At 45.1% G+C, this 17,546-nt stretch overlaps 1 protein-coding gene across 1 annotated transcript in view; it reads right to left on the reverse strand.

Annotated features, from left to right (window-relative positions):
* Positions 1-307: 307 nt before the first annotated feature.
* The window catches only part of LOC147436434 (Leucine-rich repeat (LRR) family protein), a 37,183-nt gene continuing 19,944 nt past the window's right edge, over positions 308-17,546 (reverse strand). The window contains exons 8-11 of the mRNA XM_086489339.1: positions 1,361-1,432; positions 1,176-1,247; positions 733-804; positions 308-658 (exon numbers count right to left, since the gene is read on the reverse strand). Of these exons, the coding sequence (XP_086345465.1) occupies positions 568-658; positions 733-804; positions 1,176-1,247; positions 1,361-1,432 (307 nt within the window). The 3' untranslated portion in view covers positions 308-567. The remainder of the gene's footprint in view (positions 659-732; positions 805-1,175; positions 1,248-1,360; positions 1,433-17,546) is intronic.

Consider the following 17,546-nt stretch of genomic DNA (forward strand, 5'->3'; position numbering starts at 1 on the left):
ACAGAATGTGTGTGCGCACGCGCGCGACACACACACACAGAGAGAGAGAGAGAGAGAGAGAGAGAGAGAGATCTACCAAGAGATACAATCTGATAAAAGATTCAACAATGATCCAACCATTCCCATGAATTCGTAGGATTCGAGGTTAACGGTGGGTCTTGAAATCCAGACCATGAGGAATGATGTCAAACTCTCCAGCGCCAAGCATGCATAGAAAAGGTGGTGCAATGCTCATTGTAGAGACTTCTGCTTGCAAATGGTGCTAACTCTAGTGCCAACAAACCATGAACCTTTGCCAAGTGGAATCTCCAGTCTAAATCACTCATGGTGCTTCTGTATTTCCTTGATTTATTTGGAAGCTGGAGGGTGCTCAACAAAAAAAAGAATAGGGAGTTCTTTACATAAACAGCTTGCGAGCTTTGTATCCTCTATTACAATTTCCTTCTAGGAAAAAGGAGGAGCTGTATTGGCCTCTGTAAGAGTCTATCATGTTGAATGTTCCAATGATCTGCAAGAGGACATCTACCTTCGAAAAGTTATAGCGTTTGCCTCAGCTGTAGACATCATTCAAAACAGGAACTCCGTATCAGATAATTCCATTGTCCTGTGAACACCAAAAGGCTTCACGCTAGGACTGAAATTGTTCCCTTCTATGTACCTGCAGAAAAAATGGGTCATATCGCAATCTACTCCTTGTACTCATCTTTCTTCTATGACCCTAGAAAAACTCACAATTCTTTCAAAGTTTGATGTTGGTAAAAAGGCTCTGGAATTCTGCCAGTCAGCATGTTGTTGTTCAGGTACCTAAGTACACAAAGCTCACACATATTATGCCGGAAAAGCGGGTTATGCATCCATTCAGAACTGCAATCAGGTTATGTAAATGAACTATGAGAGGAATCGGTGATTGGGCCTGCCAATCTAAAAACACGCCACAACACACCCTAGACCAATTATCATGAATCTGTCAGAGTATTGGAGACTGTCAATCCCTAACATCTCCATTTTGCCCATACATGCAAAATAGAGCTTTTCAACTAGTAATATATTACAATGGCACTTGGATCATTTGCAGCCAATGACCCAATAAACAATACATACAAAAAAAAAATATGTGTATGTTAAATGAGAGAGAGAGAGAGAGAGAGAGAGAGAGAGAGAGAGAGCTATCTTACAAATAAGTAAGCCGAGGAAGAAAAGCAAGTGCTTCAGGTACTGGCCCTATCAGCTTGTTATGCGAAAGATACCTATAGCCAAAAAAAGTCTGCAATGAGCATTGAAAAGTAACAAAAGTGCAAAATTGGCTCAGAGCCACTGCAACAATTTTCACGCAGGAGGAGAGAGGCAGTCATCCACTTACAAAATTTCTAAGTTCCCGATTTGTGCAAGCCCAGAAGGAATTCCACCAGTTAACCAATTGTCATTCAGATACCTGAGTGATAATAAACTTCCAAATATATCAGCCTTCAACTCACAAAGATCAATTTTGCAACCGAACATTTTCATGGAATGGCTTTAGTCTCTTTTCCATCTTGCTATTAAGTCACTTCATAATGCAATCTTCATGCACTCATGATCAGGTTGGAAGCATGCAAACCAATTTCTAATAGACGTCTGATAAAACTCCTCAATTTAGTTACCTGTTCACATACTACTAAAATAAATCTGAGAATGCTCATTATCATCAAGCAAACACTTGCAGTTTGACACATGACCTAAAACATGCTTCATAAAATTGTGCAATTCTAGAAGCAGTTGAAGAGATTTCTCTTGTGCCATTCAAAATAGAAATTACAATTTTCTTGCTTCCTACTTTTGATATGACCTGGACACCCTAGATCCAACTCCCTCTTGCCAACAAAAAAAAGGATTACAAGCTAAGGCTTTCTGTACCTCCTCTTTCCACTGCCCACAAAGTTGCAGAAAACAAACATCAACCTCAACAGCTTTGTAGCAGGCTACAGTGTCACTTTCAGAGGACAGTCAGTACAGTTTGGACTTTACAGTTGGTCTTTGGTTGGTCGGTTCACAGTGGACGGACTCGCTGGGCAGTGACACGTGGCAGGGATACAGTGGTCTAGGGGACATCGTGGCCAGGTCACCACCACCACTCAGTGGAGATAGACTTAGGTGCTGTCATTTATGGGCCGTTGGTGGCTCTTTATGGTTGTATATATGAGTAGTCGTTTTGGACCATTAGTATGATCTTGTACGTAGTCGTTTAGAGTGAGTCTATACACAGAGCACGTCTTCACCATCCCGGCACATCTGAGCCTCGACACCCCCATTGTACCTGTGAGTCCTGGGCTGGAGCTGAGTGTGCTGCCACGCCAGAGTCTGTATCAATCTTTGAGATAGCCGAGTCATATGTTCTGGTCTGCTGTTGTGTCTGTGAGCTCTGTTGATGTCTATTGTTTCCTTTCTGTTCAGTCTGTTTGAGTGAGATTGTCACGCACATTGCACTGAGGACCACCCACTGTAGAGAGCACGGCACATTATCCGCGCTACAGGTGCTCTCATTTTGGCGATCACGGTGGGACCTCAACTGAAATCTCACTCTGTGAGGTGCAAATCTTGAAGCTAGTTGGGTCTATCTAGCTTCGCTGACTTTGCCTTGCATTGTTCTCCTCTCGCCTAGTCCAACTGTTCTCTCGCCCTGGTCCAACCTGTCCTCGTCCCTGGTCTAGACCTCCTCAACCCTGGTCTAGTCCTCCTCGTCCCTGGTCCCAGCCTGGTCTAGTCACGCCTGGTCTAGTAGAGTCTAGACCAGTCTTCAGCCAGTTCAAGGTTTTCTTGCCCAAGGGTTGGTTGGATTGGTGGTCACTGCATGACACATACAAATGGTACAGCCAGTTTGCACAGGACCATTTTGCAACCTGGGCAGCCTTACGGCAACAGTTCTGTGCAGCTTTCAGGCCCGGTGACTACCAAGAGAAGGTGTTGGATGAGTTAGCCAACATGGTGCTCCAGCCAAAGGAGACTTTTGCAGAGCTTATGACTAAGACCAAGTCTCTGGTTGCCAAGCTTCCTCAACAACCCGGTGAATTCATGGTGAAGAAGTGGGTGGAGAAGGCACTTCCAAAAACTTCTCAACAAAAACTCTGAGAGAGTCTCCGACCCGACGCCACTTTGGAGGAGTTCATCGCAACTGCTACTAGGATAGAGGGGGCTAGGAAGCTGTTCAACAACTCCCCTCACATAGAGACCCCCTCTGTGTTTTCGTAAAGTCCTGCTGATCCATTGACTTCTTTACGTAGAGAACTTGAAGCCCTAAGAATACAACGCACTCTTCAAGAGGAGAAAAATATCTCTCTTCGCTAGGAAAAACCCCCACATCTTGAGGCTTTGGATCAAATCAAGAGAGAGCTAGAAGAGCTTTGGTCTCAACAAGAGACTAAGGCTATGGTATGGTGCAGCTCGTGTCGCTCTCCAGGACATCTTCCACAGGACTGTCCCCTTCGGGCTTATTGCCACTTCTGTGAGAAGTTTGGGCATAGAGACAAGGATTGCTACGATATCAAGGGATTACGGCAGATACAACAAAGTCTAGGTCCTTCTCTCCAACAAGGGCTTACACTTGCATCAAACCTGGTGTCACCATATAGCCATCAGAACCCGATGCCACCTCTGCTGACAACACCTCCTATGCAAGGTATGCATAACAACTTTACATCCCCCAGCTTTTATCATGCTAGTACTCCTTCAGTTCCTCAAAACTTCTACACGTAAGCATCCGGTCCAATGCAGCAAGGGTCGAGACCACCTCGCCCCTCAAATAGGCCAATTTTGTGCTACAGGTGCGGGGAGTATGGACACTATCAGAGCAAATGTCCCTTACCAGAAGGGTCCCCTCCTTGCCGACATTGCCTTGAAGCTAAGGATCACTATAGTAAGGATTGCCCAAAACAACGAGCGTCCACATCTGCAAGCACAAGCCAGAACCAACAGGAGTTTACAACGAGTTTTTTGTGAGTATTAGAGTCAAAGCACTCTAATACTCCTTGTATTTAAACACAAGGAGCTAAAAATTGCACTATTTGGGTGTTTTTTATACCTCCCGTTCCGCGACGTTCCCGTTCCGGACCCCTAGCCGTTCCCCCGTTCCGCGGGGATCCCGTTGCCGTTCCCGTTCCGCGTTCCGGGTAACTATGATGTGGATACATACTCCTGGCTCCCCCATGCAACCAATTCGGCTCGAAGGAGGTATAGATCCAGTGATTCATCACAGCTCATTGTCAGTACAGTCCAACCCCGACCCTGAGCAGCCCATCCCACCTGACGGGTCCGACGAAGACCTGTTACAGTGGTTGGAAGCTACCTCCTCGATGCCATGCTATGTGGTCTCTATTCAAAACTCACATGTGCCGGTAACACTCTCTCTTCCAACTCCTCAGGCGGACAGAGATGTCACAAGTCCTACACTAGACAGTAGTCCTACAGCAGACAGTGGACCAGTCCAAGAAGTAAGTGGGTCAGCCCCAAATTCTCATGATTCAGATGATCCTCCTATGGAAGCCCTCAGCCTCGGGGAACCTATCACACATCACCGAAGGGGGGAAAAAATCTCCTCTGCATGAACTCGCCAATGATTCCCCCCTTCCTCTAACATCTCCTAGGTCGGATGCCCCGCCCACACTAAAGCACCCTGTTATGTCTGTGTCTGAAGATTTACCCTTCGATGAGCTTCCACCAAGATGGTTACAAGAAGAGTATGCGGAGTTTCCAATCGATCACACGCCAGCACATGATGTCTCGAAGCTCCAAAGGCAACTCATTTTTCAACTTCTGAAGTACCCTCCACAGTTACACCTCCTAACCCTGTCAAAAAGTCAACCTGGGCGACCTTGACAACCCTTAGCACGTCCTCTTAGCAGCTTGGTTATGGGAGCATCCCGCATTACTTGACCACGTAGTTTCTTTTATTCACTCTTTTAAGGATGTTTTTGCTTGGTCCTACAAGGATTTGGAAGGGATCCCACCAGAATTGGGTCTCCACACAATCCCTCTGGTTGAAGAAGCTAAGCCTGTCAGAGGCCGAGCTTATAAGCTCAACCCAAAGTATGCAGAGGCTATCAAGTCAGAGCTCGAAAAAATGCAAGAGGCCAAGATCATTGTACCTGTGGAGCACTCTGAGTGGTTATCACCCATGGTGATAGCGCCTAAGAAGCAGTCCAATAAAATTCGGGTGTGTGTAGATTACCGCGCGCTGAATAAGGTAACTATTTCAGATGGTTTTCCCACACCTTTCACTGAGCGTGTGCTCAAAGATGTAGCATGACATGTTTTGTACAATTACATGGATGGGTTTAGTGGATACAATCAGTTGGTCATCCATCCAGGTGATCAGTTGAAAACGGTCTTTATGACTCCCTGGGGTATTTTTATCTACACTAGGATGTCGTTTGGGTTGAAAAACGCTCCACCTTCCTTCAATCAAGCGGTATATCTCATCTTTTGTCCTCTGCTTACGGATCATCTTCGCATCTTCATGGACGATTTTTCGACCTTCTCAGGTGCCCAATGTTCAACCCCAATGGAAAATCTAGAGGAGCACCTCACTCAACTCTCTGCTGTCTTCCTCGGGTGCAGAGCGGCACGGCTAAAACTCAATCCTAACAAATGTCACTTTTTGGTCACTGAGGGCACACTTCTAGGTCATGTGGTGTCTGCCAAAGGTTTAGCACCTGACCCAGAAAAGATCATGGCAATCATGAAGTTACCACCTCCCATCAATCCGAAAGGTGTTCAAAGCTTCGTAGGCCACACAGGCTATCATCGCAGGTTTATACGTATGTATGCACAAGTGGCTCAATCATTAACCCGACTCACTAGTGCTACAGTACCCTTTAAATAGTCAAAACCCGAGGCTAAAGCATTTGAATACCTCAAAAAGCGCCTCACTGAAGCACCTATTTTAGTGGCTCCAGATTGGTCTCTACCTTTTCATGTGCATACTGATGCCAGTCAACTGACTGTGGGGGCTGTGCCGACTCAGCCTAGTAAAGAGTACAACCTAGATCGCCCTGTTCACTATGCAAGTCGCATGCTCACCAAAGCAAAGCGCAACTACAGCACCACAGAAAGGGAAGGTTTGGCTATGGTGTATTCTTTACAAAAGTTTCGTCATTACTTGTTAGGGATTCACTTCACTATCATCATTGATCATCATGCGCTACGCTATCTTCTTAATAAACCCCAAGTTGCAGGAAGAGTCTGGAGGTGGCTTCTGATATTCCAGGAGTTCGACTTCGAAGTAGTTCTTAGTCCAGGAAAGCGGCACGTTGTCGAGAAATTTGCGGTCTTGCCATGAAAGCACCGGGCTTATGGCTGTGAGAGTTTGTGAGAGAACTCCAAAAAACTATATGAAGGAGTTAAACCATAGATGCCATGAAGACTAGGGTTTGGAAGGTAGTGCAATCAAAGAAGTCCCACTTTTTCTCTTTTGCACTCACACACACAAAGAAAGAACACAAAAGAGAATATCAAAACAACACAAAGATGAAAACATCAAGGCTATGGTCATATCGTATCATGGGTAATATAAAAGGGTTAATAGATGAGTTAATGGCATTCAATCTTGGCTGACCGAATAGGCTACGAATTGTTCTTTGGAATTGTAGTTTTGTGCTTACCATAATATATATATATTTTGTCTAGTGATTGGGATTAATTGTGTGTATAAAACCTTTTGGTTCATAGCAAGATAATTACGCTTACATCAAAAGAAAAGTTATAGTCTATGAGAGGTAGTATGATGGGATCCGGTGATAGAAGTATTTCATTGAGCCTTTCTGGGCCAAAGAGAAACACTATACGTTGTTGAAAGTGTATTTTACGGCTAATCCATACGTTAATTCTAATAGACCGTACAGAGTGAAAGCGATAGAAATTATCATCATGTGGATTATTCATCTAGGATAACTCTAGTATGTGAAAAATGTAGATATGAGAGAAGTGAAGAGATGAGAACTTTTCCTCCCAAGCCCTATTCTTGCCCGTGAGCAATAAGGATACTGCGGGGAGAGATGTACCTGTAGCAAAGAGAACCTAGAATTTGTAGAGAGGATGAATTACTAAGACTGAGAGAGATAGGTTTGGTTAAGGAGATGAGATTAGATACATATATATATATATATATATATATATATATATATATATATGTTGGATTAGAGATGAAAAAGAAAACAACAAGAAATCAAGAAAACATCAATGTAAAACACATCTTACTTGACAAACCCTTCGGCACCATTATTGATGGAGAGATAAGAAGAGGGGAGAACTCCACTTTGATTGATACGCCAAGTGCAAAACCTTCTTGATTAGAGTTGATCTTCCAAGGTTAGCTTGTTACAAGAATGGCTAGTCTTCCTCTAGGAGAAAGTGTAGGCTTAGGCTTATGTTAATGACTAAGTACAATTTGGCATTACTACTCACTCCCTCAAGAATTCCTCTCATCAATGGCTTGAATGCTTGAGTTCTTTTCAAGGAATAAGAGGTCCCCTTTTATACGTGAAGGAAACCCCCAAGGGTTTACACAAGAAGAGAAGAGCCAGTGTGAACAGAAACTGAAAAAGTTGAAAATGAGCTGTCCCTGCATGATGTGGACAGACTGGGGTCCAGTATTTTGATCATATCTCCTCAATCGTGGCTCCAAATAAAAAAGTAAAAATATGGGCAGAAAATTCAGCTCATTAGCTACGATTTTCATTTTAAAATCGTTTTCCAATTCAGATTGGAACCTTGTGTAAAAAAATCATCAAAATAGGGTCCATTTCTGGCAGCAAAAGTTTTCTTGTGGTCCCCTTAGCTTAGACTTTCATTTGATTCCAAAGGACACCTCATGCCATATGAAAGCATGACATTGCTCCTTGACAAAGCTTTGTAATCATGCTTGCAATAATGCATTAAAATAAGTGTATCTTTGAAATCATGCCACCTAGTGTCCCACTAGGATTTGATTCCCCCCTAGTAGCTATTTAAAAAGAAATATAAGAAAAATATGAAAAATACATAGAATATATATATATTGGAGTTTACCCTAGATATAGGATCTAGCTAAGGTGTGAGATGATAATGAGATAGTAGAAATAAAGAATCAATGCTTTTTTGCCCCAAGTTAAAGAGACAGAGCTATTGACGCTTTTCCCATAGTATTTTCTGATGGTAAAGTAAGAATAGGTTACCCTTGATATAAATAATAAGATGAGATAGAAAGCATATTATTATACTTAAATATGCATATCTACATTATAAAAAACATAACTATGTATCTAAAAAGTTACAAGATAACTCTTGTAGCATGCGTTCCCACTACGTACGTGTCACAGCACGACAACGTCATGGCCGACCATCTCTCTCGCATACACACAGGTGAGCCCAATACTGGCGTTGATGATGATTTTCCTGAGTCGTCTTTTTAAGGTGAACACAACCCCAGAATGGTATGGAGATGTGTTGTTACATCTGCTCTCTACTGGCCTATATCCTGAGAATGCTTCTCCCTTACAAAAAAGAAGACTCTTGCTGAAGTCTAGACCGTTCTCTTTGATTGGCGGATAGCTCTACAAATATGGGCCAGATGGTGTGCTGCGCAGGTGCGTCTCCCCTCATGAAGTAGACCACATTCTGGAGGATGCACGCAGTGGTCCTACAGGTGGCCACTACCCTGGTCACATCACGGCGCAAAAAATCTTACAGACAGGCTTATGGTGGCCCTATATATTTAGAGATGCTATTGCTCATGTCAAGATTTGTGATGTCTGCCAGCGATGTGCGCCTAAGCCTAGCAAGCAATCAGATCGCCCTCTGCAGGTATCTATGGCGTGGTTGCCCTTTGAGAGATGGGGCTTGGACTTTGTTGGTCCAGTTACTCCATCTGCTCTGGTAGCAACAGATTATGCAACAAAATGGGCCGAAGTGGTGGCTACCATCAACTGTACAGCCGCCACTGTCGCAAAATTTTTGTATGAAAATATTTTTTGCAGGTTTGGTTGTCCTCTGGAAGTCACCAGTGATCGAGGTAGTCATTTTGTCAACGACTTGATCTCCACTCTCCTCACGAATTACAAGATTTTTCATCGCAAATCGTGCTCTTACTACCCTCGAGCAAATGGGCAGGCTGAAAGCACCAACAAAGTGCTAATCGTGCTTCTAAAAGCTTGTCATCTGCATCCAACATCTTGGGCTCAGGCTATCCTCGGCACAGTTTGGGCTTATTGCACCTCCTTCAAGGCAACCACTAACTACACCCCATTCCAGCTAGCTTTTGGCTTAGAAGCAATTGCACCATATGAGTTCAACTCGGGTTCAGCAAGAGTGGGAAGTGTTCGTGTCACAGCTGGGATTGCTTCAGCAAACTTCTCTCGTCTCTCAATGTTAGAAGAAAGCAGGAGGTTAGCTTCACATGCTCTCCAAGCTGAGCAACTTCGTCGCAAAGCATGGCATAATCGCCATCTTCGAAAACCAAAAATAACGCAACGAGCCCTAGTGCTACTCTATCAAGCAAAGTATCTGAAGAAAGCTAAGAAGTTGATCCCAGCCTAACAAGGGCCATTTAAGGTACAGGAGATTTTGCCACAGGGGACTGTTCAGTTAGTCACTTTGGAAGGCGCTCCTTTGCCACTGGTAAATGGATCAAGAATAAAGTGCTATCACTCACTTGCCTGACTCTATAGAATCTGGTTGTGTTATAACTCCCACATACAACTGTATGATTGTCCTGTCTCAATCTTTGGCTCTCTCCATCTCTCCATTTTCCCTCTTCTCAGATTTACCTTGTCTCAAGTTCTCACCTCAGTTGTAATCTGTGTTATCGTTGAAATTCTCTTGTTTTATGCATGCATCAAATTCCTTCTCACCTCATTGATATAATTCGAGTTGGATTCTACTACTCTCTAACTTTTTCTTTTTAATTATTGGAATTCACACATAGATTGGATAATCAGCTTCTTGTTTCTTTCTGTCTCCGTGTCTATCTGTATCCTGGGTATCTCTATCTCTGGTCCTTACATTACAGCTCTCTCTCTATTGACCTCTCTCCCTCTCCTTGTGGATTTCTTCAAAATGGCCGACGTACAACTCTAATCGGATAGAATATGGATTTTCTCGATATTCTAGCGCATCTCTCTCTGTCTATCCCGTATCTCTCTCACACCTGCTCACACACACTAATGTCATTAGTCGCTTCTCACGCACACTCTGTTTCTATCAGTGTGGAAGTCCTGATAGGCCATTAATTCTTAGCATCTACACTCTCTATCCCTCTCTCTCTCTCTCTATGTCTCTCTCCCTCTCTACCTTCGACTCCGAATTGCAGGCACTGTCGTTGTACACGGGGAATCTCTGGAGAAGTATACCTGAAGCCGCTGCTGCAACTATTAGCTGCTTACTATATTGCTTTGTGCTTTTGCTTACTGCTTACTGCTAGCTTTGCTGACTTTTTCCCTCGCCCCTACCAATATTGCTTTTTGCCCTGCTTACTAAGTGGTGCTTTCCCCTGTAAGTGGTGCTTTGCCTGACATACTGACATACTGACTTCAACTAATGCCCCTACCCTCCCCTTACTCCCCTCGTCCCTACCCACCCTCTCCCCTACCCCTCGCCCCTACACACTTTTCCCTCGCCTCTACCCACCCTTCCACACCCCCTCGCCCCTACCCACCCTCTCACACCCCCTCGCCCTACCCTCCCTTACTCCCCCTCGCCCCTACCTCATCTTTGGCCCTCGCCCCTACCCTACCCCAACCCCCTCGCCCCTATCCACTCTCTCACACCCCCTCGCCCTACCCTCCCTTACTCCCCTCGCCCCTACCCATCCTCCCACACCCGCTCGCCCCTACCCTCCTCTTGGGCCCTCGCCCCTACCCTCCCCTTACTCCCCTCGCCCCTACCCTCCTCTTTGGCCCTCGCCTCTACCCTACCCCAACCCCCTCGCCTCTACCCTCCTCTTACTCCCCTCGCCCCTACCCTACCCAAACCGCTCGTCCTCACCAATCCGCTCGTCCTCACCAATCCCCTCGCCCACCCTCCTCTTCCTACATCCATCCGCCTACTCGTCTTCCTGCTTAATCATCGCTTTTTTAGAGTGCAGCTTCCTGCGTAATCAAGCTTTTCCAAGTGCAGCTTCCTAGGAATCAAGCTTTTCCCAAGTGCAGTGCTACATCTCTGGATCTGGGAGTTCCAGAGTTCACCCTGCACACTGGCCAGGCCAGGTAGCTAGCTTTTCGGACCAATTGACGCTTTTCAAGGTTGAAATTTGCACACACTTTATGATGGCTAGTAGAAGCAAACAAGTTAGGAAGAAGAAAGCTTTGTCTCCACAGAGGCCAACTGAAACATCCCAAAGTTCTGCAGAGGAAGAGGATGTGGATACCTCCAGCCATGGCCTCACCGATCTGTCCTCCACTGATCACAATGATGAGAATAACAAAGCGTCTGACTCGAGCTCTGGCTCTGCTTCTGACTCTGACTTAGAGGCTTCTAGCCAAGAGGAAGAGGAAGATGATGAACGCGAAGATGCTGTGAGAAACAAAAAGAAGAGGAAAGCCATCACGCAGGTACTGAGCCATCAAATTCCTCGGCCTCCTCCTTCCAAAACTCAAACCAAATTCACTTTGAACTACCATCTGCAGCAGCCTCATCCGTCTCTTCGGGAAGTCTTATCGGAAGATAAGCTACATACGCTAGGTCTGTCAGCATTAGCAGAGGCCGATCTGCCTTCTGATATTCCCATGGATATGGTGCACGAGGTTCTCAAGTTTTTTCCCAAAGTCAGAGGACACCCACTGACTGCTACAAGCATTGGTCATGCTTTGGGGATGACAACCTTTCCTGCAGTAAAACTGGCTACAAGAACCTATTCACAACTTTCGAAAGATGCGACCATCGAGGCATGCAAAGAGCTACTTAGTACGGGTCATGCTAACTATGCAAGGAATAAAAAGCTTTGGGCCATTTTCAAGTACTACTTTTTGGTCAGAGCTGCTAAAGTAAGCAAGGGCAGATGTGACGTGCCTACTATATTCTCGCACTGCGAAGGCCTATACTACCTCATCCACACCATCCCGTGTGCCTTTAATCAAATTCTATTTACCTCTTTATAGTCGCGGGCAAAAAGATTCAGAGCTCAGGTACAATCTGTGCAATCTAGCTTTCAATGCTTTGCAGCTCCTATGTTGGCCTGGGTCATTAACAAACCTGTTAGTCCTATGGATCTGGATGCGGATATGCGGCGTAAAAGCTCTAAGGCAAAAGGGAAAGATATTGAACAGACAATGGATCTCCCTGGGAAGCCAAAGAAAAAGAGGGCAAAGGTAGTGAAGGACACAATAGAATCTTTAGTATCACTGCCAGTTTCAGAAAGCCAGCAGCTTCGAGTGAAGCAACATGTTCGACGTTCCTCGCATACTTCCGCTACTGATTCGATGGTAAGTTCAGGTGCTGCAAATCACACAATGCATGTCACAGCTGTGGTTACCACAGTGTGTGTTCCTCTCTCTACTGCTGCTATTTTTACCCCTACCACAATGACTAGCTCCCAATTCCCACTGATTGCTTCTTCTCCTATGCCTAGTCTTGCTACAAGCACTCCCACCATGTCTACTCCGACAGAGAGGCATGCTCCCAGTCCACCACGAGCAGAGCCACTTGCCACACCACTCCCACCAATTGTACCACTTGCCAGCTCTCTTCACCCCGATACTATTACAGGGCCTTCCACAGTGTCGGACTCTACATCACTTTTTCGGCTATCTGAAGATATATTGCAGGAGTCTAGGCAAGCCATTGTCACCATTGAGCTTGGAGCAGAGCGCTTAGCAGCTACACACAAGCGTCACGCAGCTACTTATGCAGCTATGGAGGGATCTCTACGAGTTGATGAGAGCGCCATCGCCGATAGGGATGCCACTATTTTCGCACTCCAACAGGCCCTGAAGTTAAAGTCTCAAGTGATTAGTGACCTTCAAAATCAAGTACAAGGATTTAGAGAATTGCACTTACATGAAAATAGGGCAACCCACCCTACGATAATGGGTATGGGGTATGGGTGGACTGGAGCAAGTACACCAGTGCAGCATGCAGCAACAGGTCCTTCTCAGCAACTTATGGGACTTTACTCACAGACTCCAATTCAGTACTACAATCAACAACAACAGTATCCTCCTCAGGGGTTTCAGTCGTCACCATTGCCTCAGATGCAAAATGTGACTTGTTGTGACGGAATTGCTGGAGCACATCGCCATGGCTGTGTTACTCGACGTTCTTAGTACACTACAGGACAGGTGCTACCATTTGCCCAACAGCAGGTGGCTCATCCCTTCCGAGGGGGCCCAGTTACTGACAGGAGAGCTCACATACAGCATGGTCCCACAATTGATTTGATGGCTCCACCTCCAAAGGCTGATACTTCGGGTGCAGCAGTGGCCACCACTCTATCTCTTGGATGACAGATTCAAGAGCTCACCATTGTACATATGTAGTAGCTAGTAGTTTTCTTTCACAGTTTCAGTCTTCCTCTCACCGAGACGGTGAGCGGTCTTGTGGCGGGCAACCTGTAGCAGGCTACAGTGTCACTTTCACAGGACAGTTAGTACACTTTGGACTTTACAGTTGGTCTTTGGTTGGTCGGTTCACAGTGGACGGACTCGCTGGGCAGTGACACGTGGCAGCGATACGGTGGTCTAGGGGACATCGTGGCCAGGTCACCACCACCACTCAGTGGAGATAGACTTAGGTGCTGTCATTTATGGGCCGTTGGTGGCTCTTTATGGTTGTACATATGAGTAGTCGTTTTGGGCCATTAGTATGATCTTGTACGTGGTCGTTTAGAGTGAGTCTATACACAGAGCACGTCTTCACCATCTCGGCACATCTGAGCCTCGACACCCCCATTGTATCTGTGAGTCCTGGGCTGGAGCTGAGTGTGCTGCCACGCCAAAGTCTGTATCAGTCTTTGAGATAGTCGAGTCATATGTTCTGGTCTGCTGTTGTGTCTTTGTGAGCTCTGTTAATGTCTATTGTTTCCTTTCTGTTCAGTCTGTTTGAGTGAGATTGTCACGCACATTGCACTGAGGACCACCCACTGTAGAGAGCACGGCACATTATCCGCGCTACAAGCTTAAGCAAGGAGCTGTTACTTTCTTTGCCACATTTTTGTACTTCTTCTCTACCCGCACTTCTGGTCCTTCATTGACATTAAAACCCTCCTCATTTTCAAAAGCCTTAATCACTGTAAAACATTTCCAATGAGCACACTTTCACAACTTGGCTTCCATTTTGCATACTAGAGTCCATCAAAGACTCAAGCTCATACATAGTATCTACATAAGAAACCTGCTCAAAGAACCTGAAATACATTCATTATCCTCAATGAAACCATTTTTCCTCATCCCTTTCGATACATTATATACATGTTGACGTTCACTTCTCTTCATATCTTTAAGCTTCCTGAATCATACTGACCCATGTAATATCATATACATTTCATGCTATGAGAATGTCAGAGTAGATCTAGTAAGTATGCCCTGCCTTAGTGACTTCTTTGTGGCTATGGCTGGCCTTATGAGGTTTTTCCAAATTCTAGGCATGTCAAGGGGATTTTCCAGTTATGTCCGGGTTGCCACTTATTAAACATTTTAGGTGGATCATTTATACCCCCAAGTTCATGGTGTCTTTGATGTGGGTCAAGCAAGATTGTTAGGCCCATGTACAAAGAGAGGCTGTCGCCCCCACTCTGGCATTGTGCACAGCCTTGTACTCTCGTGGCAAAGTTTTCCCACTCAAGGCTTCTCTCTCTCTCTCTCTCTCTCTCTCTCTCTCTCTCTCTCTCTATGCAAGAGTTTGAGAATGTCCAAAAGCGTTTTCAACTTTCTCCAAGTTAAGACACAAACACCATATATGCTTCTACTTCTTGAGTCGGTATCTCTTCCAATTGAGGTTATGGGCATGGCAAGGGCTGTGAAGTACATGATAAAGATGCGTCAAAACCCCTCACATTGACTTCCTACAATTGCATGGGAAGAAAGCAAAAAAGTTCACAAGACGCATAAAAGCAAGATCTTGAGCACGGGATGGATGCAAGACATAAAGAAGTGGTTTGGGAGATGGGATGCATTACACTTGCTACATGATGATTCAATTGACTCCCAAGTGAATGAAGCTTTTCTACAACGCCAATGTATTACGGCTTCGGAGAAATCCGGTGGGTCACGCTTCTCACATTATACCACCCATATTGCCCCCAACTACAAAACCATGTTCTTCGCTGAAAGAGGAAACCGTACTCACACTTACATGCTTGAGCCTATCCCCTTGTCGGCGATACGCACTATCGCAACCATTCGGCTTAGCTCCCATTCCCTTCGATGCGAGACAGGGCATTGGGGCAATGGAGAAGAGTCAAATCGACTGTGCACATTATGCTCACTGCAAGTTCGAGAGTCTGAGTACCACACACTACTAGAGTGCTCAGCTTTTGGTCACATCCGAACTTGCTTCTCTAACATTTTCAGCCATGACTTAGACCTTCCTCTCCCAGCCATAGTGTGGGCTCTCCATTGCGACTCTCATCACCACAATTTTGGAGCATCGAGAGTCACTCATCAGCCATACACATACTACATCACATGTAACTTTGGTCCCATAGGTCATAGTTGACCTCCTCTCTCTCTCTCTCTCTCTCTCTCTCTCTCTCTCTCTCTCTCTCTCTCTCTCTCTCTCTTGTGTGTTCAGTTGTACACCTTCCGTTGCACTTTCACGTGGTATCAAAGTCCAGGCTTGACGATGCCTATTGGATATGGATCATGGAAGCAATTATAGTAAAGAAATACGAAAGGGACACCAATCTTTGGGACCAATCTATCTGGGCGTGGAACTACGCCACGCATTGTCGTCTCTCTCTCTCTCTCTCTCTCTCTCTCTCTCTCTCTCTCTCTCTCTCTCTCTCTCTCTCTTCTCTCTCTCTCTCTCTCTCTCTCTCTCTCTCTCTCTCTCTCTCTCTCTCTCTCTCTCTCAGTTTTGTTCAATCCTTTCAGTTTGCTCTCATGTGTTGTGGTAAATTCTCGACTTGGAGTGTCCAAGTCTGTTACAGTGGTATCACAGCTCAATCGATTTTTCTTTTACGAAGATCCGATCCCTTCACTCACAACGCACATGGATTCATCAACGAATCCCGCCAGGAGGAAACTCCGATTCGAGAGAAAATATTGAAGATTCTAATGGACATCATCCATCTTCGGAAGATTCACAATAGTACGGGTTGTCTCCACCTACTGAGTACAAAAGAATGGAGATGCAGCAACAACAACACATTGATGCTTGTGCCCAGCAGATGCTTCAAAACTCAAAGGATCCTCAATACATGAAATTTTTGGCCAAGCACTCGCTTGACGAGATGCATTCCAGATGGCACTCTGCCATCAGATCACCTTTGAAGTCAGTATTGAAGAAGCTGACTACATCCAAGACTCCCGCTCAAAGGGGGTACTTAGAGGATGAACTCGAGGAGGCAGTAGAACAACGAGTTAACAGACTCATGAAGACCAAGAAGTCTCCGGGAAAGCAGAGTCGAGCAGCAGACTACCCAAGCTACTTGGGTCAAAGATCTACTTTTGAAAATGCCAAGAAGGCAAAAAAACGAGTGAGATTCGATGATGTTCCCAGTTCGTCCTCATCTTCTTTTGATAGCTCTCACAATTCTTCGACCTCCAAGTCCAGTGACAAGAGACGAAAGAGCAAGAAGAGGAGAAAGATTTGGAGGCACAACAACAGAGGCAAGAAGAAGGCAAAGAAGAGTCGATCCAATAGAAGATCTCAAAACTATTATGACGGTTCAGACGAGGATTCTTCTTCCTTAAGCAGATTAAAGTTTGATGAGCCGATGTTTACAAAGAGGAAGCATTTTTACAGAGCCAACTAGTATGATTTTCTCGAGGACAAGAAGAAAAAACCCAAGGATTTCAAGGAGGGCGACCAAGCAATAAGTTTGATACTTTTCTTGGCTTTAAGGATACCCACAAGGCCCTCGCTTTCATTCAACAGTTTGACATTGCGTACTTTCAGGGACGTTACTTAGAGCATTCCAATGTCCGGAGCGTAGCATCCTATCTCAAGGGGAACGCACAAAATTGGTGGTCTACCCTGCTTCTATGGAGGGAGGCGCCAACAAAGTGGCTTCAATTTAAGAAAGTCTTAACTCGTGGCTCACTCAAGAATACGTACGTGATGTGATTACAACTTGGAATCATCTGAGGATGACCAAGGAGGACACTTTAGATACTTACTATCAGAGATTTTGGGACACTTTCTTACCGGCCTCTTCTTTCAAGAAATTACGTTCAAGCAGCAGATAGAGCGATTTTGTTGTGGTCTACCTAAAGAGATACGGGATTATTGTCTGCTGTAGAAGTCCAAGTCCATACAACAACTAATGGGGCACGCAAAACAAAGGTTTGCAATGCATGGGGGTACTCTTACATACCCTACAAACAAATTGGTCACAATTTGGGCCGGACAAGATAGGAACAAAAGAAAGGGAAAGCAATAGAAGA

This window comes from Adiantum capillus-veneris, chromosome 18 (genome assembly GCF_014529385.1).
Source record: "Adiantum capillus-veneris isolate H3 chromosome 18, ASM1452938v2, whole genome shotgun sequence".
Taxonomy (NCBI): domain Eukaryota; kingdom Viridiplantae; phylum Streptophyta; class Polypodiopsida; order Polypodiales; family Pteridaceae; genus Adiantum; species Adiantum capillus-veneris.